This window comes from Saccopteryx leptura, chromosome 1 (genome assembly GCF_036850995.1).
Source record: "Saccopteryx leptura isolate mSacLep1 chromosome 1, mSacLep1_pri_phased_curated, whole genome shotgun sequence".
Classification (NCBI taxonomy): Eukaryota; Metazoa; Chordata; class Mammalia; order Chiroptera; family Emballonuridae; genus Saccopteryx; species Saccopteryx leptura.
In genome coordinates, this window is record NC_089503.1 from 199,041,334 (window position 1) to 199,066,002 (window position 24,669).

Sequence of the window (24,669 nt, forward strand, 5' to 3'; positions counted from 1 at the left end):
TGCTCATCTCCTCCAAAGAGAACCTCAGCTCTTTGAGGAACAGGATCTTGTCCAGCACTGGAATCCTTCTCAGGACACAGGAAGCCCCCACAACGAACGCAGGAAACGTGTTGAGCACATGCATTGCAAAGGGCGCCACATGAGGCTACCCTACCCGCAGTAGGACAAGGAAAGAAAAAAAAAAAAAAAAACATGTGAGAAGAGACCCAAGAAACGGACTGGAGCCCTTGGGAAGCAAATGGAAATAACAGTACTAGGCAAACAGTGCAGTCCTGGGGCTTCTGCCACGCCAGGCGTTGCTCTAAGCATCGGACTCGTTTTGACCCCCATAATAAGCACAGCCGGTTTTGCAGGCGGAGTACACTGAAGCACGGGGCCTGACCTGGCCGCAGGGAGCCAACGGCAGTCACATCCTGGAGCCACGTGGTCGGAGTCCCTGCTCCCACCAAGATACTGCCGGACGCGGTCTCTCCAAAGCCATGGGCCGGCCGCCCCGACACAGCAAGGCTCGTCGATGCCCGAGAAAGGGCCTGTCGGTGTAACGCGACTGGAGACCGGAGGACCTCACGGCACGTCCGTTCCAGCCCAGGGCAGTTACGACTCCGGCAGCGGGAACCCCAGTCCCGCTCTGTCCGGCGACGGGAGCGGCCGTCGGGAGGTGGGGGCCCCAGTTCGGCGGCGGGAGCGGCTGTCCCGCGGCGGCGACCGTCCGGAGGCGGGAGCCCCAGTCCGGTGGCGGGAGCCCCTGTCCCGCCCTGTCCGGCGGCGGAAGCGCCTGTCCCACCTGCCGCGCTCGCTAGAACTGAGGAAAGGGTGCTGGGAGGAGAGCGCTGCTCTGAAGCTCATTTCTACCACTGAGGCTTCTCTCCGGGGTCCTCTCCGCGCCGACACTGCAAGGCAATAGAAATGGGTACTTTTATGGAGAAGCGCGCCTACCGCCGCCGCCAGCTTTCTCGCTCCGAGCCTGCGCAGTGGCGCCGCGTATCCTCGCTTCCGCCCGTCCGGACGCCGAGCCTTGATGACGTCAGCGCCTGCGCCGCCAGCGACCGGGAAGCTAGTGGGCAGGCTGCTGCTTCGTCCTCTGCAGGGCGTCTCTGAGCCCCGGTGTCCCGTGACTCGACAGCATGAAGGAGACTCCGCTGTCCAACTGCGAGCGCCGCTTCCTCCTCCGCGCCATCGAGGAGAAGAAGGTGAACGGCCGCGGGGAACTCGGGGGGCCCGGGGACTCCTGCGGGACAAGTGGGCCGCTCCCGGCCCTCCGAGTTGCATTTGACTGCAGTCAGTTGTTTTCAAGGGTTGAGGGCTCCTGGATTCCACTTTCGTGTGTGTGTGTGTGGGGGGGGGGGGAGGCGGCGGTTGCGGAGGTGATTAGGATCCCACTTGCGTGTGTGTGTGTGTGTGTGTGTGTGTGTCGGGGTGGGGTGCGGAAGTGATTAGGATCCCACTTGCCTCCAGGTGCTTAGTGCAAGGCCTGCTCAGAGCAGTTGCTCACCAAATATTATTCAAGGAATAAACGAAATGAATGTTGTGCTTTACAGCGGCTGGATGGCAGACAAACCTATGATTATAGGAACATCAAGATCTCGTTTGGAACAGATTATGGATGCTGTATTGTGGAACTTGGGAAAACAAGGTAACAAAGGATGCAAATTTGATGGAACCTCAGTTGCGGGGGTGGGGGGGGCGTTCAAAAGAACCCAGTTAACTCAGTTTTCAGAGCAGCTAGAAAGTCTGGACAGTATTTTTTTTTTTAGCTTCCAAAAACGAGTATGGTTTCTTTAATGCAAATATTTTATTTATAGTCACACTTGACATTTTTAATCATAAATATATTTTCTGTCACATGGGTATCCCATCGTTCTCGAATCTATTTCTCGCACAACTTGTCAGGAAGTAGGTCCTACTTGCTTCTTTTTCCTGAGGAGTGAACATGGGAAGTAGGTTTTTAATATTCATTTGGAAGTTGTGAATTTTGGTGAAGTGTGCCATAGGAAAACGCTTTAAGAAGTCTCAAGTTTTAATGCTGTCTTCTATCAACGAATACTTGTTTTAGAAAAGAGAAGAAGCAAAGGCCTTTTTTTTAAGGAGCTGTAGAATGATCAGTATGATAAATAAGAGATGGGGTTTTTTTCCTGTCATTTCTCTGGGTATGCCAATATGTATTTTATTCCTGTATATATTCTATTGCTGTACTTTATATGTAATATCAAACTCTAATGATAAATCATGCTGAGTGTTTTATTACTCAGTAAGATTAAAACTTAATTAGTATTTGTTTTAGTTTTGTTTGATTTTAATTGGAAAGGAAATGTATTTAGTCAGCAGATTTGTACTTTATCTTTGCAGAGTTCTTGGACAGGTTTCCTGTGAACTTGTTTCGCCAAAACTCAATAGGGCAACAGAAGGTATTCTTTTTTTTAACCTTGAGCTCTCTCAGATGGCTGCCCCAGCTTTTGAACCTGGCAGGTATTTAAATCTTCTTCTTAAACTACTGTAACCAGAGGAAAATATAACAGCAGCAAGGTATTGTGTTAATGTCTGGTGGTACATTTCATGACATTAACCCACTCTTATCTTCATAGACAGTCAGATCTCTTGGTGAAGTTGAATCGTCTTTTGGAAAGATGTCTAAGAAATTCGAAGTGTATAGACACTGAATCTCTGTGTGTTGTTGCTGGTGAAAAGGTGGGGAATGTGCCCAGAATTCTTAATCTTAGGATGAATATTATTGATTCATGAACCATGATATCTGTACATTAATTCTCAGAGCTTCAGGTTAATTCATTTTTATACTGGTTCACTTCACTTCACGTGTTCCTGAGTGCCACCCATAGAATTTTGTGTCATGTTTCTGAATGGACAAAAAAGCATTGTGAAAATAGCAACTTGAATTTGTGTGAAACTGTCTTATTCAAAGAGCTTGTAGTCTTTCATACATTTTTATTTGTTTTCTTGTGTTAAGTGAGTGGATAGAAGCAGGTACTGTCTTCCTTAAGGAGGCAGAACTGACAGACAGACTGAATCCTTCATTTGGATAGGTTTATTGACCTATGTATACAGTGAGTAATCGTAGGCAGACATAGGGAATCTTCTTCTGAACAAATTGTTCTGCATGATGGCATTAGAACTTGATTCTTAATTAGGGTATTTTTGACGCTAGAAAAGTCACTTAGCCTTTCCACATTCCATACTTGAATAGGACATTTCCTATTTGCAGTGCTTATGTCATAAATATTGTCAAGTGAAACCTAAGAGTTTGAGATTTTTAAGTTAGGAGAACAATGAAAACATAATTAGGTTTGGAGTCAGGGAAATAGTATTGAATATGGAATGGTTCTGTATATTTAGAGCATATACCTTCCTGTTGTCAGATGACTCATAAAAGGGTGAACTATTGGTATTTCAGATATTGGTCTGGTTTAACATTTTTCTGATTATACTTATATTGATAACAAGAGAAAAAGTTACCATGTTTTAACAGCAAGAGAAAAATTGCCACAGTGTTATATTTCCTTTTACATAGCCACTGTTTGTGATCAGCTAGGATTTTTTTTGTTGTTATTTTAAATTCACATTCAGGTTTGGCAGATACGTGTGGACTTACATTTATTAAATCACGATGGAAATATTATCGATGCTGCCAGCATTGCTGCAATTGTCGCCTTGTGTCACTTCCGAAGGCCTGATGTGTCTGTCCAAGGAGAGGAAGTAACACTGGTAAGTGCCCACGACATCAGCCATGCTCCCACGAGTGAATGGATAGCCTTGATGTGCAGGCAGCTTGTTACTGGTGAAGTCTTGTAGATGGAAACTATGTATGTTCTAAACCTATTTATATGGCAGAAGCTACATATGGTCAAAATTCTATTTGAAATCTCTTAAATCCCTTGTATTAAAGTATCTGGCCTGACTGGGCGGTGGCGCAGTGGATAGAGCGTCAGACTGGGATGCAGAGGACCCAGGTTTGAGACCCTGAGGTCGCCAACTTGAGCACGGGCTCATCTGGTTTGAGCAAAGCTCACCAGCTTGGACCCAAGGCCGCTGGTTTGAGCAAGGGGTTACTCGGTCTGCTGCAGCCCCACGGTCAAGGCACATATGAGAAAGCAATAACGACTAATGTGTTGCAACAAAAAACTGATGATTGATGCTTCTCATCTCTCTTCATTCCTCTCTGTCTGTTCCTATCTATTCCTCTCTCTAACTCTCTGTCACTGTAAAAATAAAAAAAATAAAAGTATCTGTCAGTAAAAGTATACCCTCACCTGGCTTTCTTGAATGGAACTAGATGACGTCTTTGGATTGAGCATTAGATAAAGGGGTTTATCTTAAGTTTAGGGGCCACATGTGTAACAGATACATGATTCTCAGGACCATGAGTTGCTTGTGGTTACTCTGGCAAAGTCCATCAAAATTCCTGCAGGGTTTGTGAAACATATTGCCAGGCTCCGCACTCAGGAGGGTGGGGGTAGGGTCTGTGATACTGTGCCCCTAATAGAGCTCCCAGGTGAACTGATGCTGCAGGTACAAGGACCACATTTTGAAAAACATTGGCCTGTGCAGCTTGTTGTGTTTCTCTTGTATATCGGGTACGTCCGTTTTAACTTACTACATGCTGGAGTCACGGAAGTGCACTGTGGTGGTAGTGTGCGTCCTGGAGTTATAAAGGGAAACAGTAGAGGCCCCACCCTCTAAGCACTCATTCATTGTGCTGCTTGCAGGCCTGAGACCAGAGCAGGCTCATGAAGGCTTAGGGGTGAGGACAAGAGTTTTGTTTTTTCTTTTTTACAGAGGCAGAGATAGACAGGGACAGACAGACAGGAACGGAGAGAGATGAGAAGCGTCAATCATCAATTTCTCGTTGCGCGTTGCGACTTCTTAGTTGTTCATTGATTGCTTTCTCATGTGCCTTGACCGCGGGCCTTCAGCAGACCGAGTAACCCCCTGCTGGAGCCAGCGACCTTGTGTCTAAGCTGGTGAGCTCTTTGCTCAAGCCAGGTGAGCCCGCGCTCAAGCTGGCGACCTCGGGGTCTCGAACCTGGGTCCTTCCACATCCCAGTCCGACGCTCTATCCACTGCGCCACCACCTGGTCAGGCTGTTTTTTCTTCTAGCAACAGAGGCATGTTCTGTTAGAGAAGGGAGATGGAACAAGGAAGTAAAAATGAGTAGAGAGGGATTCATAGACAAAGAAATATACAGTTCCAGTTAAAGTTATTGCTGGTGGCAATGTAAAATGGAACAGCCGCGTTGAAAAGTTGGGCAGTTTCTTGAAAAGCTAAGTGTAAACGTATGCAGTCCCGAAATCCCATGCCTAGGAGTCTGCTCAAGAAGAAGGAAAGCAAAGTGTGTGTTCACTCTGAGACTGATATGAATGTTCATAGCACATGTGTAATAGCCCAGAACTGGCAGCATCCAGATGTTTATGAGCTGGTGAATGCAAAAACAAGATGTGGTCTGTCCATACCATGGAGTACCACTCAGCAGTAGAAGGACCAAACCAGAGATGTGTCCCATGGGGTGGGTGAAACATGGCGAGCTGAAAGAAGGCAGATGCAGAGGACTAACCATTGTTTGCTTCCGCTTCTAGGCAGTGCCCAGGGAAGGCAGATTACGTAGAGACAGGAAGTAGGTCTGTTGCTTGGGGCTGAGAGCGAGAGTTGACTGCAGACAGGCTCAGAAGTGGGGGAGGAGCCATAGAGATGACGATAAACTGGGTTGTGGAGATAGTTACATCACTACGAACGTATTAAAAGCATGCTGAAAAGTGAATCACATTCTTACAATGACTGGACCTTCGGGTACATAAAGTATCTCAGTATAGCTTTCTGATAGATGCATCACGTGTTGGGAAACAACGTGGAGCCAAGTCGGATGGGTAAGGTAAATTCTAAAAGAAGTTATTTAGGTGCTCACTGAGGACTCACGGGGTTTCATTTTTTATCTTACTATTTGATGTGCAAGAGGACTGTTTTGTGTGTTGATGACTTTCCTTTTCTAACAGTACACTCCGGAGGAGCGGGACCCCGTCCCGTTGAGCGTCCACCACGTGCCCGTGTGCGTCAGCTTTGCCTTCTTCCAGCAAGGGTAGGTGTCTCGTCCCCATCACAGGCTGTGGGAATGTGGGAACGCAGCTGAGAGGGGCATTCTCACTCCTGGACAGGTGAGCGAGCCCTCCTGTAATAGTTAAGCACGTGATAGCTTAGAAAAGAACCATGCATTTATCATTTTAGCCCTTCCTATGCAAAGGCTTTAGGGGCAGAGAGCTTTCTTGATAGAAGTGACAAACTCTTCTATAATGAAGAGATTCCGCCTTTTTCTTCTCATGGTGTATCATAAATTTATGAGTTGACTGCCACACGGTAGTGCCTTGTCTTCCCTAGAGGTGTGCGGGTGTTATGAGAACTGCACGCCGCGCTCTTGTTGGGGAAAGGGGTGAGAATCACGATGGATCAATGGAAGCGGGACTCTGGAGAATGTTGTCTGGACTGCGTAGTTCTGGGATCAGGTCTCGGGAGGGAGAATGGTCCGCGCATGGGCAGCCCTGGGCTCCCTCTGCCCCAGCAGTGTGCACACACTCCCCTCACTGGGCATCCTGGGGCCACGCAGTGCGCCCTCATGTGAAAGCCTGGGCCTTCCATCTCTGTAAAAAACAAAGGGAGATATAAGGAAGATATTTTAACAATAAAAAGGATCAGGAAAATTTAAATTTTATATAATTTATTTTACTTAATATATCTAAGATATTCTAATATGTCACCAATATCTTAAAAATTATTCATGCAACACTGTCTTTTAATTCTACTAAATCTTTGAATCCTGTATTGTACACTCATAGCACATCTAAGCTTGGACTAGCCACATTTCAAGGGCTCAGTAACTGCCTGTGACTAGGGGCCACCATCAGTGAATAAATACAGGATATTTTAAATGACCCATTAGCAGAACCTAGAAGAATTTGATCCACTAGGGAGACTTTAATCAAATTGATGTTCTCTAAGTTTTTATTAATGAGCCACAAGTTATTTAATTGAAGTGATAACATTAGATTTTTATTACATATTATTTAAATAAAACCATGATAAACTTAATGTGATTTTATGTAATAGCAGTATCCACTTAGCATTATTTTGTGTCCATAAAAACAAAAATTCTCTTGTATCTTTTCCCATTAAAATGACTCAGATCCACAAACTTAGACCTTCATTGCGTTGACTTTATTATTAATGCCATCATTCAGAAATATCCATTATCTTAAAATTGTCAAGGATTCGGCCTCAGATCTGTTCAGGTCCATTTCACATTCATTTTAGAACATTTTTGTTGGTGGACCCTAGTGAGCGAGAAGAGCGCGTCATGGACGGCTTGCTGGTGATCGCTGTGAACAAGCACCGGGAGATCTGCACCATCCAGTCCAGCGGCGGCATCATGCTGCTGAAAGAGCAGGTCTGTGCTCTTCCTGTCGGGGAGGACAGGCTGTGCCTGATGACACCCAGCAGGGTGTCTGCGTGATGGCTTCTGGGATGGGTTAGAAGCTGGGGGGATGCTCTCTGGACCAGTAGCTACAAGGTGTCTTCTTTCCTCCCAGCCACTCAGGGGCCTAACCTTTGTAGGCAGAGGACACTCTACTTTCCAGTGAGGACAGAGATGCATACTTGTATTTAAATAAAGTGCCAAAAATAGCTTTCTTTCTAGAATTTGGGTACAGTAGCAGTTCTCAGATCCAGTCCCCTCTCAGATTCACACGGGGCTTGTAGAAAAGGGACCTCAGGGCCCCAGCGTAGGCTCGGGCACACAAGCTGCCTTCCTCGGGACTCCAGCTCTGCCTGCAATACGCTGCCTGACCTCTTGCTGATGGTTTCGTATCTGCATGCCTCAGTTTCTTCATCTGTAAAATAGGGAGTAACGTTACTGTGGGTACCTGTTGTTAGAATATGATAAATAGATGCGTTGTACTGTATAGCATGTGTTAAGTGTGCAGTAAGTTGTTCTTATCACCGTCACCAGCATCACGACCACTCCCGATCCCCGATCCCCGTTTCTGAGCGACACTTCCAGGAGGTACCGGCAGCCCAAGGTCTGTGCTTTCCGAAAGCTTCCAGGAACGCTGTGCAGCCATGTGTGGCCCCGGGGCGGAGGCCCTCCCACAGAAGGAAGTTAGGACGCCCTGGACATGTGATATACGTCTGGGGCCTCAGTGCTGTCTGTCAGTGTCACAGGGACATTTTAGGCTTGTGTTTTCACATTTGAAAAGAAGTCAGGGTTGCCCTGGCTGGAGAGCTCAAGTTGGTTAGAGCATCATCTCCATATGCAAAAGTATGGGTTCAATCCCCAGTAAGGGCACATGCAGATGGATGTCCTCTCTCTCTCTCCCTCTCCACCTTCCTTCCCTTTCTCTCTCTCTCAAATCAATCAAAAACAGTCAAGCTTAAATGATAAAGTTAGAAAAACTAACCTCATGTTCTTGGTCTTGTTAGAGAAAATATTTGGTTTGTTGTCTTTAAATAACAACTCACTTTTATAAATAGGTTTTGAGATGTAGTAAAATAGCTGGTGTGAAAGCTGCGGAAATCACAGAGCTCATTCAGAAGGCTTTGGAGAATGACCGGAAAGTTAGGTGAGTTTAGTACTGTCAAACTAAATAGTCTTTTTATAGACTTCTCTGTTAAAGATCCTTCTTATACGAGGGTAACCACACATGTGGATCTTATGTGGATCTTTTCTGTTCATCTCAGTTGAATATACTGTATTTGAAAGTTGATTGGATTGTTTGTTGTAGCATAGTCCAATCAAAACAGTCCGTATCGAAAAGCCACATATTTTCCTTATTTAACATTTTCTTAGGAAAAGAATCTAGTAACTCACATGAACGGAAAGAACACAAACTGGGTCGATTCCCACGTTCTCACCTTGTGACACTGAGCAGGCTGTGTAGCCCAGCACCCTGTGGTGCCTCCTGGGACAGCTGGTGTGAGGGTCAGAGGGTAACGTGCTTTCAGCCCAGAGCACGTGCCCAGCTCATGGGCCAACAAGCTGTTCTCTACGGAGGAGTGTTGTGTTGTTTCTCCTGATAGGCAAAAGTCTGTGAGGTTAAGTTAGTCAAATAACTATTCTAGTATTTCTCATCAAAAGGATAAAATAGTTCATTTGTTTCCTTTTTCTGTCTTCTATCACCCACCCACCCCCCAAAAAAAACCCCACCCACACAGGAAAGAAGGTGGAAAGTTTGGCTTTGCAGAGTCGATAGCAAATCAAAGGATCACAACATTTAAAATGGAGGAGGCCCCTGTTGACACCTCTGACGTGGAGGAGAAAGCGGAGGAAATCATCGCTGAAACCGAGCCGCCTCCAGAAGTGTATCTTCACTTGGGGGGAGGTAGTATACGAGGAGGCATGCCACTGGGGTGCAGGGCTGTGCAGGGCGTGCACCTGTCTCCTGGGTTACTGCACTTTGTCAGAGGAAACATTCACAGCACAAGGTAGTGACAAGTCAGTGCATCCATGGTCTGACACCCACCTTGTCAGCTCTCCTACAAGACCCAGAAAATTCTCTATTTTAAGAACTAACGTATAGCATTTCATTTGCCTCTGGAAAACTGTTCTTTAATCTCTGATCTCTGGCATGGTCAGGCCCTCTACACTACTCCACACATTTTTTTCTCTACCAGATTCATTACTATACAGCTGAAGTGTTCAAAGCTGGTCTGTTTCTCACCATTATTTCCATAAACTCTTACCTGAGATCCACGTGTACTCTTCTTCGTTGTTCAGCCCGCCATGGGATAGCTCTTAGTAAATAGGCCCACTTCTAGCTTAAAACTTGCATTCTCGTTTTTTCAGCACTGCATCAAATAGCAGTGTTTCTGTTACTCCATTTCCTTAACTGTTCAGTGTTTCTAAACCTTTGCTATGGAGCCCTGGAACTGCCCAGATCGGAGGAGTGGAAAACTCCTGGGGTGACCCTGAGGAGTCCGAGCAGGAAGAGGAGGACACGGGCAGCGATGAAGCCGTCCTTCTCGATGGTGCGGAAGTGGACACTGCACCAGAGGCCTCCAATTCCGGAAGCCAGGGTAGGTGCACTTGATTCCTGTTACTAGTCTGGTATTATGTGAGACACAAGTCAGATAGGAAGTTGTGTATGTCACCTGTCCCTACTTACAGACTGCAGTATCCGCAAGGTAGGGACCTTAATTTTATGTTAGTAGTTCCTGTTTGTAGAGGGGCTCGTGGAATTTCAGTTTCTGCCAACCTGGTAGCTAACTGCACGGGAAGCTCCATTCTTTCCTGAGAGGATGCTTGTCTTTGGAGTGGTAGCTCTTTGGTATATCAATATAGTTTTGTTTTTTTCTTCTGAAGCTGGAAACAGGGAGGCAGTCAGACTCCCGCATGTGCCCGACCGGGATCCACCCGGCACACCCACCAGGGGGCGATGCTCTGCCCATCCGGGGTGTCGCTCTGCTGTGACCAGAGCCACTCCAGCGCCTTGGGCAGAGGCCACAGAGCCATCCTCAGCACCCGGGCCAACTTTGCTCCAATGGAGCCTTGGCTGTGGAAGGGGAAGAGAGAGAGAAGAAGGGAGGGGTGGAGAAGCAGATGGGCGCTTCTTCTGTGTGCCCTGGCCGGGAATCGAACCTGGGACTCCTACACGCCAGGCCAATGCTCTACCACTGAGCCAACTGACCAGGGCAGTTGCATTTTTAATTTAAAGTTTTGTTCTCATTTTCCTTATATCTGTCTGGACCAGTTTCAAGGTTTCATAAAGATCTTAGGCCTGCTTTTCTTTGTGGTTTCTACAGTGAAATAAAGCCTGTAGTGTGCCACATGTTGGAACAGTGCCATCGCAATAGCACATCAGCAGCACCAGGTGTGTCCTGCGTCTGCTCTGACACCAGAGCGCCAGGCGTGTCCTGCGTCTGCTCTGACGCCAGAGCACCACTAGCCACGTGTCGCTGCTGAGCACTGGAGATATGCTCGTGTGTCTGAGAAAGTCTGAATTTTAATTCTGGTTGATATAAAATGAAATAGCCACATGTGACTTCCACATGAGAACAGTACTAGTACAAAATTCTAGAATTATCTGGAATACCAGTAGTCCCAGGTGTTCCTTGCATTCTGAAAGCCAAAGAACTAGAGAATTGTTTTTACCTGTGGATTTTTTTTTAAGACCAAATTCTTGCTAGGCCTACAACAATGTGGTCAAAGCAGAAGTCACCCGAGTAGGGTGTGGGCATACAGCGGGAGAACTAAAGGGTGCCCCGCCAGTCTGACACTGGGCGGCCCCTCCTTTGAGGAAGGACATTCCTGTCCGGAGACAGTCCCAAGTGCTGGGGTTTTTGTGGGTAACAGTCCTGTTTGACTGGGATCGTCAGTCACTTGTTTGGCATCACCTGTCCAGCTCTTGGTCCATGTGTTTCTTTACTGTATATATATTTACAGGAGTTTAGGCTTTCCATGTAATGACACACTCATCAGCCAGTCTTTAAATGCTGTATCGAACTCTAGTGTTGAATATGTCACTAGTTGGTTTTGTCATTCCCTTACTGGTGTTGATAGCATTTTTTACTTAGCATCCTTGCATAGGCTCCTTTATATACGTGTGAACCGTTTTTCTGTAACTGATACGCAAAAGACTCAGGAGAGAATGAGCAACAGGTACAAAGTCATTCTCTAAATGGCCAATTACATATGCCAACCTTGGTAGTAATAAAATTCAAAGCAAAAAATAAGATTGTGCTGGGTAATATTAACACACCAGCATTGGCAGGGTTGTAGAGGAAAGTGGGTTCTTTGCAGTATAAACTGGAACAATACTTCTGGAGGGATTTGTCAGTATCTTAGAATATATATGCCTTTTGACCCAACAGTTGTGCTTCTAGGTATTTTCTTTGCAGTGTTGTTTATAATGGAGAAATTAAAAACTTAGATCTTTAAAATTTGCAAATTCTAAGAGAAGCCATGGTACTTTATAGAGTAGCACAAGTAGTTTGATTGGTATATTGACTGTAAAGTGAATTAAGGGGGGAATTTATATATTTTTACAGTTGTATTATATATTTTTACAGTTGTACCAAATGGTTATGTAATTAAAAACTATTTGGGGGACGAAAGGACCTGTTGTTTCAAAGTTCCAGGAGTTATAAGTAGCTCTCCTCTGTCAGCCTGCACCCAGGGTAGCTGGGCTTGCTTTGTGTGGACAGTTTTAAAGTTGCTGACACAGAAACCAACTGGAAAATGTCCCCGAAATCACAGGCTGACCTCAGACTGCAGGCTTGCTTCCAGACCCTCACAACACAAGTCATAGATTTTGCTTCTCAATAAATAAAACAAATGTACATATATTTAAAAACACCTTGTTAAAAAATGCTAACCATCATCTGAGCCTGTTGGAAAATGGTGCAGATAGACTGGCTCAACTCAAGGTTGCCACAAACCTTCAATTTGTAAAAAGCGAGTCTTCTAGGTAAAGCCAAGTGGAGTGAGGTATGCCTGTACTTACTGCTTCTGAACATTTTCTTAAAGATACCCCTATAGTGCTGTCAGACAGTGAAGAAGAAGAAATGATCATTTTAGAGCCAGACAAGAATCCGAAGAAAATAAGGTAACAATTTCTGGTTTATTTCTCATCTTACCCTACCGTAAACAAAGACATCACTTACTAGAAATCTGTTTGGTTTCTTTTACCTGAGGATTATGAACAGTAGAACCTAATTCTATAAAACTGGATGTCTTTATTTTTTTTTTAAGGGAGGCAGGCCAGTCTCTTGCATGCGCCCCAACCAGGATCTACCTGGGAAGCTCCCTACTGGGCGATGCTCTGCCTGTTTGGTACTGCTGCTCCATTGCTTGGCATCCAAGCTATTTTAGTGCCTGAGGTGAGGCCATGGAGCCATCTTCAGCACCCTGGGCCAACTTGCTCAAATCATTCAAGCCATGGCTGCAGGAGATGGAGAAAGAAAGGGGAGGGGGAAGGGTCTAGAAGCACATGGTTGCTTCTGTGAGCCCTGACTGGGAATCAAACCCAGGACTTACACAAGCTGGGCTGAAGTACCATTGAGCCAGCTGGCCAGGGCCTTGTTTGGATGACTTTCAAAGCCACTGTCTTTTACTATCATAGTTCTCCAAATTCTGTGATCCAGATCAAACAGGAACAATGGGGTGAGTCATCCATGGAACCAGCTTCTAGTACTAGCACTCTGACAGTAAACTGTTCATTTACTTTATTCACAGAACACAGACTGTCAGTACAAAACAAGAAAAAGCCCCAAGTAAAAAGCCAGTGAAAAAGAGAAAAAAGAAAACTGCTAATTAAAGCCATATAGTTGTATTTGTGTATGTAACTATTAAATGGATATTTATTTAAGTGCTAGCAACCAGAAGAATTTTTTATTCACAAATCCATTATAAAATCTAGTAATTTCTTTATCTATGTATTCTTACATTATGCTGTTAATAAACTTTCTGGAGAACTTAACGGGTTTTAAATAATTGTCACTTCAGTAAAGTGAAAGTCGACGAGGATGGAGCAGTGTTTTCTCAGTGGACAAAGGACTGAGTCTCAGACTTGTCACAACTGAGGGACAAGCAGATTCATTCCAGACACGCTGACATTGTGCAAGTCAGCAAGTGGTCCAGGGGCTTAGGAAAATGCTTTCCTGAAACCATAAAATACAGTTACAATCTTTAAAATTTTAGACGTCTTCCCTGTCCCTATAAGAAATTAATTTTTCCGAGTGAAATCCTGAAGTCAAATTTTTACCTCAAATTAAATTTGACTTACAAACCAAGTTTTCCAAATCAATTTATTAATACTTATTATCCTGACGGCTGGTATCATTAATACTTTAACAAAACCACTTAAAATTAGCCACGTATCTAAGATAGTTACATGTACAAAAGATACACAAATTAAAACCATTTAAAAAGCAATAGATACCATAATTTGTACCTGACCATAACTTTTGTACTCAGAAATGATTGTAAAATTAAAACCTAAGATAAAAACTGTACAGCATACACTCTGAGAGAGTAAGTCTCAGAAAACAGGCAGTGTTTCACTGTCACACGTGTAGTGTCTCCGGTGGGATAAGCAGAGAAACACCATGATACCTGTAAGCAGGAAGAAATCCATTTTAGTAAACATTCACTGAAGGAATATACTAGGAATTAAAAAATCCGATTTTTATCCAATTGAGTAAATTGTTATATAAAACCATCGTCTGGGCAAAGAGACAGGTGCCTGCCCCAAACTTCTGCCCTCAGTACAGGACAGGAGTAAGTGCCCTCCTGGGAACAGCTTCTAAGGAGGCCGTATCCAGTCTGCCCGTCCTTGAACCAAGTTCAAATCAAGGCCCTGGCAACCGCCCGCCTGCCGGCGGTAGCCAGCTTCCTGCAGTAGATCACATGGTCTTACTTGGGGTTTTTGTACTTCTCTCGGATGGACTGCTGTGTGTGCTGTGGTGCCCTGAGGTAGGTCTGGTGCAGGTCCAGGAGACAGGGCTTCAGACTCTCCAGGGTGTACCCAGTCTTCTTGACCAAGGATTCGGGCTGCGGAGGGGGACAAGAGCAGACCCTGAAGCTCTGATCGGCACTGAGCTGGAGCTGCTGAGTCTCAGAACTCAGACTAACATCTCCCCGTTTTCTCAAGCCAGCACTCGTCTTGTTTTTGCTGACTGGGATCGCTTTTACTGTTCTCCCTGCGGCAGGGTGGATGGCCAGAATTCTTGAATCACACCTTTCAAATCCAATTACTAAGCTTTCTACCCAACAGAAAGATGCTTAAACAGTGTTGCACACTTTTCCACGGTCAGGACAGCTAGCAACCACCAGCTGTAGAGGACAGTTTATTCACTAATCTAATACAAGCACTGACATCACAGGGGTGATATGTGAGGACGTCATACGTACCCAGCTCTGTCCCGTGACAGTGTAGAGTGCCAGATGAAAGGCTGCTCCGGCAATAACCGACGGCAAATACTTGAGGTACGGGTCCGCATCTATCAAACTTAACTCTCCCAAAAACTGCAATGAAGAGCAATGTCTGATCACAAGAGCCCCAGAATTCAAACCTCCAATCTTTGCCTCCTGACCTCTTTTCCTGGCTTTAACTCTAACTGTACAGCAACCATTCGGGGGAAAAAGAAATCTCAGCCTCATCTTACAGAGGTATCCACTATCACAGTGCTTTGTTCCATTCTCTTCCCCTATTTTTCCTCTTAATAACTTTTAAAACAATGCTCCTGGCTACCATTTCCCAAGACTTTCATTTCGATTATAGTTTGCCAACCTTATGCTTTCTTCCATACTGCATTATGAACCTGTCCCTGAAATATTAAATCCCGACTGTATAATGAAACCACAGCTTGCCCCTGTGACCTAAGAATCTTGCTTCAACAAATGAACTTACCATTGCTAAACTTTCCACTTTGCAGTTTGCAGGCTGCTGGTGCAAGAAGTACTGGGTGAGAAACTGATTGACTGTGGGTGCAGCCAAGTCAAAAGTAAGGACTTTCAGAACAAGGTGCTCCATTCTGAGAACTTGCTTCTTGGTATAGGTGTCATCTGTAATGTACACAAACTCTGCTACTTCTGGGGGGTAAATTTCTTCAAACTTTCTACAATGAGAAAAGTTTCAAGTTATCAGTCCTAAAAGAGAAGCGTATTATCCCAACTCTGAAATCCCTCTAGCAGAAAACACAGAATGAATCCAAAACCCACACTCTCCAGTCGCCTGTTTCCAGTGATGACCGACCTTTCTAGTAGAGACTGGGTGGATGCTAATTAGAAGACCTGGATCAATAGGGACTTTTAAATATTTCTCCCAGTGCAGCCAAAGAATAAATGAGAGGCCTGACATATCTCAAGACAGAAACAGTGCTAGAGTTCACCAAGTAACTGAAAACTTAGGAACTCTCCTTAGTTACTGCTTTAAAATTTAGTTTTCATAAAGGTAAGATTTTGTTCATATGCTGGAAAGTGCTTTTAATGCAGAGAACCAGTTTTAAACTTAGTAGTCCTAGTGTTTTAAAATGTGGCCAGTCTGTATGTTTATTCAACAAGGTACCCTGGGATCCAGATCTGGAAAAAAGTATGTCGTAAGTTAAAAGCATTTCACCCCCACACCTGTCACCACTGAAGTAGTCACCAACTCCCTGCCTTGTGGAACAGTACATCACACTTAAAAATCATGTATCTTTTCTACACAGATTCTGATCAGTTTTGACCCAACCAAGCAAGCTGACTTACGAGGCTAGCAGCATAGCAGCAGTGCCCACCAGCTGAAGTTTTCCTCTCAACACAGACATGGAGGAAAGGAACCTATCGATGTAGTTCACAGCCAAGTGCAGGGTCTCATTCTGCAGTTTATATTCTTCTCCTACTTCAACTAACCAGTCCACGAGGATAGCCCTCATACTGTTGGTGATGTCTGGCTGTTTCTTCATGTAACCCATTTTAGGCTTACATTTAATCTGTGGAGAAAGTCACTTAGCACAGTGTTAAACACCACAGTTAGATGATTCTATCTTAACACAGCTGCTACACACCAGAAACCCAAGTGTAACATTAGAGTAACACACTGGCAGTTAAAAAGCTTAACATCCTCTCCATTTCCATTTCACCGCACTGAATCAATACAAGTACAGAAGGTGGATTCTGAGCTTTACCTCCATTTCCCTGAGGTACGTGTGAATGTCCTCATGGTAGTCTGGGACTTCATTAACACTCAGTGGCTTTTCATCTTCCAATACAATGGACATGTCCATAGTGTGTGGTGACTCTGGGAGAATACAAACGAACAGTTAAGGTCACTGCCCAATTTTCTACTTCATAGCCAGAAGTGACAGCCCTTGCAAGTCCCACACTGCCAAAGCATTGATCTCACACATGACAAAGGATACAGTACATTTCACTCTGATTTCAGTACCCTCTGTCCACTTAACTTAGAATGAATTTAACGAACAAGTAAAAATACAGAGAGGACAATAATGGAAAAGTAAGTATGAGGATCAGGTATGCAGTGGTTTTCAACCTTTCTACACTTGGGGACTGGTGAAAATAGAAAAATGACTTCAGAGACCTGTAAGGCAGAAATCACCCTGAGCATAAGCGAATCTGACTAAGATCACTGGGTCTATAATCTTCATACAGCATCAGGGTGGTTAACTTTTTCGTAGACCGGCACAAAATTTCTGATGGATCAGTCTGCGGACCAGCAGTTGAAAAATACTGTTAGAACATCATTCATCTTCCATGAGAGAAATTGGCACAGTGGTTCTATTAGGATAGGGTAAAAATCCATGTTCTGAGATAATATATAAGATTTGCCTGATGAGTTTGCAGACCCCCAAGTCTGAGGTATTTAAAGCACAATCTAGGCAATAACTAGAAGTGGGGCTAACACTACATGCAACAAGTAATTCATCTTTTGTAATTTTAAATTATCTTTTGAAGCAAAGAACATCATTATTTTCACTTTAAGGCTCATTTTGAGGTAAAAATTTGTTGCAAATTATACACAAAAATATATTGCTCACAAAAATTAGGGGATCAGGGAATGTGCAGATACTTTCTGCCGTTTGTTTTGTATTTTTCTGAAGTTGGAGACGGGGAGGCAGTCAGACTCCCGCATGCGCTGAACTGGGATCCACCTGGCATGCCCACCAGGGGGCAATGCTCTGCCCATTTGGGGCGTTGCTCTGTTGCAACCAGAGCCATTCTAGTGCCTGAGGCAGAGGCCACAGAGCCATCCCCACTGAGCCAATCAGCAAGGGCCACTTTCTGCCGTTTTTATAGTGCATTTTCACCAATGAAATAAAAACTGGTTTTACATCTCATCTGTATAATCAAACAACTTTCTTTGACTTGTCATTTGCTTTTCTGATATTCTTGTTTAATAAAAAATCAAATGCTTCAGTCCTGGCTGGCTGGTTCAGTGGTAGAGCGTCAGCCCCGTGTGTGGAAGTCCTGGGTTCAAATCCCAGCCAGGGCACACAGGAGAAGCATCCATCTGCTTCTCCACCCTTCCCCCTCTCCTTCCTTTCTCTCTCTTCCCCTGCCACAGCCAAGGCTCCATTGGAGCAAAGTTGGCCCAGGCACTGAGGACGGCTCCATGGCCTCTGCCTCGTGCCAGAATGGCTCAGGATGCAACAGAGCATCGCCCCCTGGTGGGCATGCCGGGTGGATCCCGGTTGGGCACATGCGGGAGTCTGCCTCCTCACTTCTCACTTCAGAAAAATAAAAAATCAAATGCTTCTTTTTTTAACCGCTTCATATTCATTTTGCAATATCCCCTAATTTTTGTGAGCAGTATATATAAACTTTCCTGCTCCTCCTGGACCCACCTGTCACCAATAGAACTAAAAGGAAAACGATAATTGGATTTAGTGAGCTGCCTTGTGACTCAACAGCCCCCCACACTGAAGCAAGCAGCACGCACTGCGGGCACAGCTACCTCGTTCAGCTACTCCATTGATGTGCGGTTAAGTACAAATGCCCAAGGTTTAACTCTTGACTCACAGGAAAACAGTGTTCCTCTCTGGTACAGAGGATTGCTCAGACTGGTTTCACAGAAAACAAAATGGAAAACCCGGAAGAGATGTTAGATAATACAACATACAAAGCTGCAGCCTCAGAGGACTCTAGAAAGCAGTGTGCACCAAGTGAGTTTGAGGAATGAATATAATTGAAATCTATTATCAAAACGGTGGGGATACTTCCAGGGTCAGATTAAAATCCGTGTCTGAGATCTAGTTCAACTGATAAAAGACTGGCAGTGTACTGGCTGGAGCACCCAATTTGGGTTGTGGTCCTTTTGTAGACCACTGGGTCATACATGTATTAACTGGGGGCAGAGCTAAGACACCCTTTCTAAACATGTGAAATTAAACCTAACTCCTTCTGTAGTAAGGAACAGGTAAGACAATGTCTTAAAATGCAAAATATCATTAATCCATCTATTTAATAGTTATGATTACATTAATTTGATAAAGATGTTCATTAGTACTTACCAAAACTACCATCCATTGGATAATCAAGAGGTACCAGTGGTTTTCTTGGTTCAGGTAAAATAATAGCTGAATTAAATGCCAGGTCATCTTCACCTTCTGGTTTTTTAGATTCACCTGGCCTCTTTTGAGTCTCTTCTTCTGCTTCATCCACATGAATGGTAAATGCAGGCTGTTTACTGTTTGCTTTCCAGGGAGGAACAATGGCACGCTCACTATTTACAGGAAGATCCTTGAGGGCTGCAACCTAAAAAGACCAACTGCCTTTGAGCTTATTAAATGGAATTTTGTTTTCTTCCCTTATGGGTTTCAGTCTCTGCTCTTCCTCCCAACTACTCTATCAGGAAAATAAACTTTATAAAGGGATGAAATCCAGGGAAGGAAGTTTGAGTAGTCGAGAAAAAGAAGGGATGACCCAATTTGTCAGAGGCATTTATACAAAGGGGAGAGTCTGAGTCATACAGAGTGGAATTATGAAAAACTAGTCAAGACCACGAGAGGGATGGAGTGGCAGAAAGATGACCACTTCAGGAAAGAGGTGGCATAAATATGTTGGTTAACCACTTTTACCCTGGGGTGAAGCAACAGAGCAAATCCGGTAAAATGGCGGAATTTACCAAAAGCAAATATTTTCTTTTATATCGTTTCCTAAAGTAGAGGTAATCTCTTAAATTCCCTCGATGGAGAGACAGTAGGAGGCCCAGAGCGGGACCTGGGGTTTAAAAACACAAAACGGCGCGGAGGCAGGCAGAGACCAGTCATGTTGCAGGCTTGGTTTGATCACATTATGTAAAGAAAAAGACCCCAAGAGAGAGCAGACAGGCGGCAAACGTACAGTGCTGGCCGGGAGGCTCATGGGAGACCCAAACTACTCCAGTGGCATCTCACCAAGCCAGAAAACCAGGGATCAGGGGCTCCACACCCAGACCTCTCTAAAAAGGCGCAAGGGGTGCCATCCCGCCCCTCTGCTTTGCCTGCTAAACCCATGCAAAACTACCGCTTATCTCTTTACCCGTCGCGTCTTGGGCCTTGGCGGCGGCGGCGCTGAACCCCGCTGGTTCCCGGCCTTCAGCGCCCCCAGCCCGGCCCGTGTCCGCGGCTGCTGGGCAGGCGACGTCTTCTCGGGGTTGACGTTCTCCTGGTCCTCTTCGGGCGCCGTCTGCTGCAATGCTCGCAGGGCCGAGTCCGCCTCGCGGGCCGCAGCGTTGCCCAACATCACTGCTCCCGAGGACACGGCGGGATCAGCCCCCGGCGCCAAGCAGCGTGCACTCGGTCCGGCCGCGCCGGAGACCGCGCCAGCCGTAGCCCCCCGCCGCAGCACGTGCCAGCCCGCCCGCCCGCCGGGATCGCCGGGAACCGAGGAGGCTGCAAAGGCGCGGGCACCGTCGGCCGTGGAGCGCAAGGACAACCCGGGACCAAGCGAGCAGCGCGCCGGAGCGGCGGCTGTTCATGCAGTTCAAGTATCCCGCGACTATTGAAATGGACCAATGAAGAGGCCCAGGGCGCGTGACGTCACTCGCGCGACTCGTCGCAGGCGAGTGAAGGCGGTGCGGCAGCAAACAAGAAGGAGCGGGGCGGGGCCGTAGACGGCGGCGGGAGGGAAACGCCTGCGCCCGGCGGGAGGCGGGAGGCGGGCCGCGGACTTTAAATGGAGCCGCTGGGCGGCCCCCTGGCCGGGGCGGAGGCTGCAGCTCCACCACCAACCGGTTGGGGCTCCGCCATGAGTAATGGGCCCACGCGACCTTCGGCTCCGGGACTTCCAGGAGCTAGCCGGACTTGTTTCCCAAAGTCTGAAGACGGGCCTGGCCACCCACCGGCCCGCTACTCTCGGCCAAATTATTCAGTGTCTCTGATGCCTGTTTTCTTATCTGTCCCTTAACATCTACCTGTCATACGCTGTCGTCAGGGTTAAATTACGTGCCTAGGTCGGTTAACACTGCTCACCTTGTAACAGGTTCTCGGGTGGCAGACCACAAGGTCATCTATCGCCTGTTTCTTCACTCAGGCTTGTTATTTTTCCTAATGAAGATGTAATTAATTCTAGGTACCTCCTTGAACTACTGTTGATATAATAGTTAAGCACTACAAGAAATTCAACTAGTCATTAATTTTTACCCATTTTCCCACAAGCTGGAGCAGCCAGCAAAGAGCACTCAATGAAATTCCAGTGACCTAGATACGTGTGCCATTTAGAAATGAACGTTGCTTAAATAAAGGAAAATCTAGGATCTTATTAAAATAAAAATTTTAGCAATCTGTGCTTTTAACAAATTTTCACGTTTAATATACAAGGCTAGCGCATAAGTAACAAATATAATGGTATGTAATTAATAAGCATCATTATTTTATAACGAATTCATGAGTGTGCCCTTCTTAAAAACACGAATAGCTTATTTTCCATCATAATTTTCACACCATTTTAAAGCAACCTTTAAATACAAATTGCCCCTAAACATGAATAAATATGAATTAAGATTAATAAACAAAATTACCATAGCCTCACTTCCCTTCACACATGATATAAAGGAAACAAGTGGACACCAGTGCAGGAAAATCTAAGAAGCCCCCACTGTTTCTGCATTATTCACATGGACACTCATGTAGCTCTACTGGTTATAGAACATCACCGTAAGGTCACCCCACGCCCTCAATCTGTGCTAGCTCTGCTCACTTCCCTGCCCACAGTTTATACCACTGGGCCAACTCAAGCGTTCCACACACTGAACCGGGTCACAATGGTCATTATCAAGCAAGAGTGAAATCAGTTGCAAATCAATATCAACTCCAAGAAAAAAATACTTGGTAGGTTATGTCCACTCGCTGACAACATACATAAATAACCTGGACACAAACCAGTCACCAGAATGTGGGTTCTAGTCCCAGCTTTGCAAAATAATAGCATGTCCTCTTTCTTCATCACTTAACTGCAATTAAAATCAGTTTTCTTATATGATTTGAAAAAAAATAATATCTGTTGTAAAAATTAGTTAACAAATGTAAATACATTTTGAAAATGTGAAGCAGTTTATACATACAATGTGTGTAGCTTGTTAAATCCAGGGTGGGGCAACAGTAAGTTTACAGTTGTGAGTGTGCAAAATAGTTCATTCTTATGTTAGTGTTTATTAATTATTGTATTCTTTTCCATACGAACTATAAACATACTTTTGCCCCACACTCTATATTTTTATTTTCCAAGTATTGTTTCTCAACATAAAAGTTAAAACATCCACTTGCAAAAAACTCATTAAAATCCCTTATAATCATTCCATTCATATTATAAAAATAAAAATGCTATGTATGCCTGACCTGTGGTGGCGCAGTGGGTTAAAGCGTCGACCTGGAACACTGAGGTCGATGGTTTGAGACACTGGACTGGCCCAGTCAAGGCACATATGGGAGTTGATGCTTCTTGCTCCTCCCCCTTCTCTCTCTCTCTCTCTCTCTCTCTCCCTCCCTCTCTCTTTTCAACCTCTCTGAAAAAAGAATTGAATAAATAAAGTCTTCTTTTTAATAGTCTTTTAAAAAATAAAAAATAAAAATGCTATGTATTTTTTAAATGTTGCACTCATCAAAAGAAATAGCATTACCAAAAAAAGTTAGATATCAAATATTTTTAGATAATATTTAAAAGTATTTGAGATAAAAGTATGTACAGTTAGCTTATAATTTTAACATTTTCATCTAGACAGACAACTTCTCTGGAACTTTACCTTGTTTATATTTCATGCAGCATCAAAGAAAGCAATTAGTGCGTTTTGGTCATAACTGTCCAGAATCTCCAGTAAAAGAGGTACTTTGGTTTTTACATTGGTGCCTTTGAATTTGAACTTATCTATAAAAAGATCGGTGATCATGCCTATAAAGAAAATGTTAATTTCCTGTCATTGATTAGTTCTAATTAATGACACAGTATTTAATGAAAGTAAGTGATTGCTTGATAATCTTTTTCTAAGCACCTGTAATTCCACTATTTATACACAAAGCTAAAAGGACTGATGCTTAAAAAATATTTATTTTGGTGGTATTTTAAGGCAAGTTTCAAAATATAAATCTTTTGGCTAATAACTTTCTTTTCTTGTTTTTTTTTTTTTTCTTTTTTTCTAAGTGAGAGAGACAGACTCCTGCATGCGCCCCAACTGAGATCCACCTGGCAACCTCATCTGGGGCCGATGCTCTGCATGGAGCTATGCTCGCAACGAAGGTATTTTTAGCGAATGAGGCGGAGGTTCCATGGAGCCATCCTCAGAGCCCAGGCCGATGCGCTCAAACCAATGGAGCCTTGGCTGTGGGAGAAGAAGAGGGAGACAGAGCAACAAGGGGGAGGAGGAGGGGAAGAGGGTGGAGAAGCACAGCTTCTCCTGTGTGCCCTGACTGGGAATTGAACCTGGGACATCCACATGCCTGGCGACACTCTCCCATTGAGCAAACCGGCCAGGGAGGGCTAATAACTTTCTTAACAATTGGTTATAAGCTATTAATTCAGTCAACTGCTGACCAGTCTTGAACTGCTCTTGGTATATGTAACATCACAAGTGATTTGTTTTTCACAACAAGCTGACCATTTTGACACAGTGTAGAGATTCTGTTCTTAAAAGGTTTATTTAGGTTAAAACATTCCATCTATATGTTGACCATTCTTGGGGTTTGACCTGAAGGCAAATATTTCTAGGTTCAAAGATCTGAGTAGGCCCTGGCTGGTTGGCTCAGTGGTAGAGCATCAGCCTGGCGTGCAGGAGTCCCGGGTTCAATTCCCGGCCAGGGCAATCCCATCCATCTGCTTCTCCACCCCTCCCCCTCTCCTTCCTCTCTGTCTCTCTCTTCCCCTCCTGCAGCCAAGGCTCCATTGGAGCAAAGTTGGCCCAGGATGGCTCCATGGCCTCTGCCTCAAGCGCTACAATGGCCCTGGTTGCAACAGAGCAACGCCCTGGATGGGCAGAGCATCGCCCTGGATGGGCAGAGCATCGCCCCCTGGTGGGCATGCCGGGTGGATCCCAGTTGGGTGCATGCGGGAGTCTGTCTGACTGCCTCCCTGTTTCTAACTTCAGAAAAATACAAAAAAAAAAAAAAGAAAAAAAGATCTGAGCAGATTATTTCACCTTTAAGTTCTCTCATATGTACAATGGGAATAAGCCCAGCTGTCAATCCTTTATCCAAAACTGTAGATGCAAGAGGTGTTTAGGGAATATAGGATATGTGGCATAATACCCCAGGGGAGTGTGGCAGCATTTGATGACAAAACATAGCAATATTTCTGCAACAAAACCTATGGATAAACAATCACACTAAGTGGAATAAAAAGACTTCAAGTAACCTCCTGTCAGTTTAAGTGAACTTCTATCATTAAAGTAATTTGGATCAAGTCAGACTTGATGCAAAATTATTTATGAAAAATGCTTTGTTTTTCAAAGCATTCTGGATTTTGGAACTGGTGATGAGAGATGGTGGTTCTGCACTGCACATTTTCTAGGTTGCTATAGGATAAAAGATCATGTGCTTGCCATACAGTAAATACTGAGACATTAGACATTATTACAGTCTGTGAGCAAGTTTCTGGGTATAAGTCAAGAAATTTGTGACATAGGCTGAAGGATCTGTGCAGATGAACTCCACAGAAGACCCGATATAGCACAAAAAGTACGCATTCAGGGGAGGTGGCTCTGCAGGCTGTGC

The 24,669-nt window shown here is 44.7% G+C and overlaps 3 protein-coding genes across 8 annotated transcripts in view; 1 reads left to right on the top strand and 2 right to left on the bottom strand.

Annotated features, from left to right (window-relative positions):
- Positions 1 to 1,029: 1,029 nt before the first annotated feature.
- On the top strand, positions 1,030 to 19,243 carry EXOSC9 (exosome component 9). Of its 3 annotated transcripts, XM_066384614.1 has the most exons (13): positions 1,030 to 1,190; positions 1,539 to 1,633; positions 2,347 to 2,466; positions 2,583 to 2,685; positions 3,580 to 3,717; positions 6,000 to 6,082; positions 7,309 to 7,441; positions 8,524 to 8,612; positions 9,205 to 9,351; positions 9,887 to 10,065; positions 12,515 to 12,593; positions 15,424 to 15,492; positions 19,191 to 19,243. In XM_066384614.1, the coding sequence occupies exons 1-12, from the start codon at positions 1,125 to 1,127 to the stop codon at positions 15,455 to 15,457; spliced, it is 1,266 nt and encodes a 421-aa protein (XP_066240711.1). In that variant the 5' UTR covers positions 1,030 to 1,124; the 3' UTR covers positions 15,458 to 15,492; positions 19,191 to 19,243. The 3 variants fall into 3 exon arrangements, with proteins under 3 accessions (XP_066240711.1, XP_066240701.1, XP_066240690.1); XM_066384604.1 differs by lacking the exon at positions 19,191 to 19,243 and having other exon boundaries at positions 15,424 to 15,500; XM_066384593.1 differs by lacking the exons at positions 15,424 to 15,492; positions 19,191 to 19,243 and adding an exon at positions 13,223 to 13,365.
- On the bottom strand, positions 13,488 to 20,432 carry CCNA2 (cyclin A2). Its single transcript, XM_066384627.1, has 8 exons — positions 20,009 to 20,432; positions 19,000 to 19,243; positions 16,657 to 16,769; positions 16,238 to 16,461; positions 15,399 to 15,606; positions 14,900 to 15,013; positions 14,406 to 14,539; positions 13,488 to 14,101 (listed from the first exon to the last, which is right to left on the bottom strand). Exons 1-8 carry the CDS (start codon positions 20,210 to 20,212, stop codon positions 14,053 to 14,055), a joined length of 1,290 nt encoding a protein of 429 aa, XP_066240724.1. The 5' UTR covers positions 20,213 to 20,432; the 3' UTR covers positions 13,488 to 14,052.
- A 395-nt stretch (positions 20,433 to 20,827) lies between these two features.
- Positions 20,828 to 24,669, bottom strand: part of BBS7 (Bardet-Biedl syndrome 7) — a 65,787-nt gene continuing 61,945 nt past the window's right edge. For 2 of the 4 annotated variants that reach the window (XM_066384578.1, XM_066384558.1), the window contains 2 exons: positions 22,710 to 22,855; positions 22,305 to 22,472 (listed from right to left, as the gene is read on the bottom strand). In XM_066384578.1, the coding sequence (XP_066240675.1) occupies positions 22,722 to 22,855 (134 nt within the window). In that variant the 3' untranslated portion in view covers positions 22,305 to 22,472; positions 22,710 to 22,721. Of the gene's footprint in view, positions 21,016 to 22,304; positions 22,473 to 22,709; positions 22,856 to 24,669 lie in introns of those variants that run through there. The other 2 variants (XR_010751501.1, XM_066384570.1) reach the window with 2 other exon arrangements.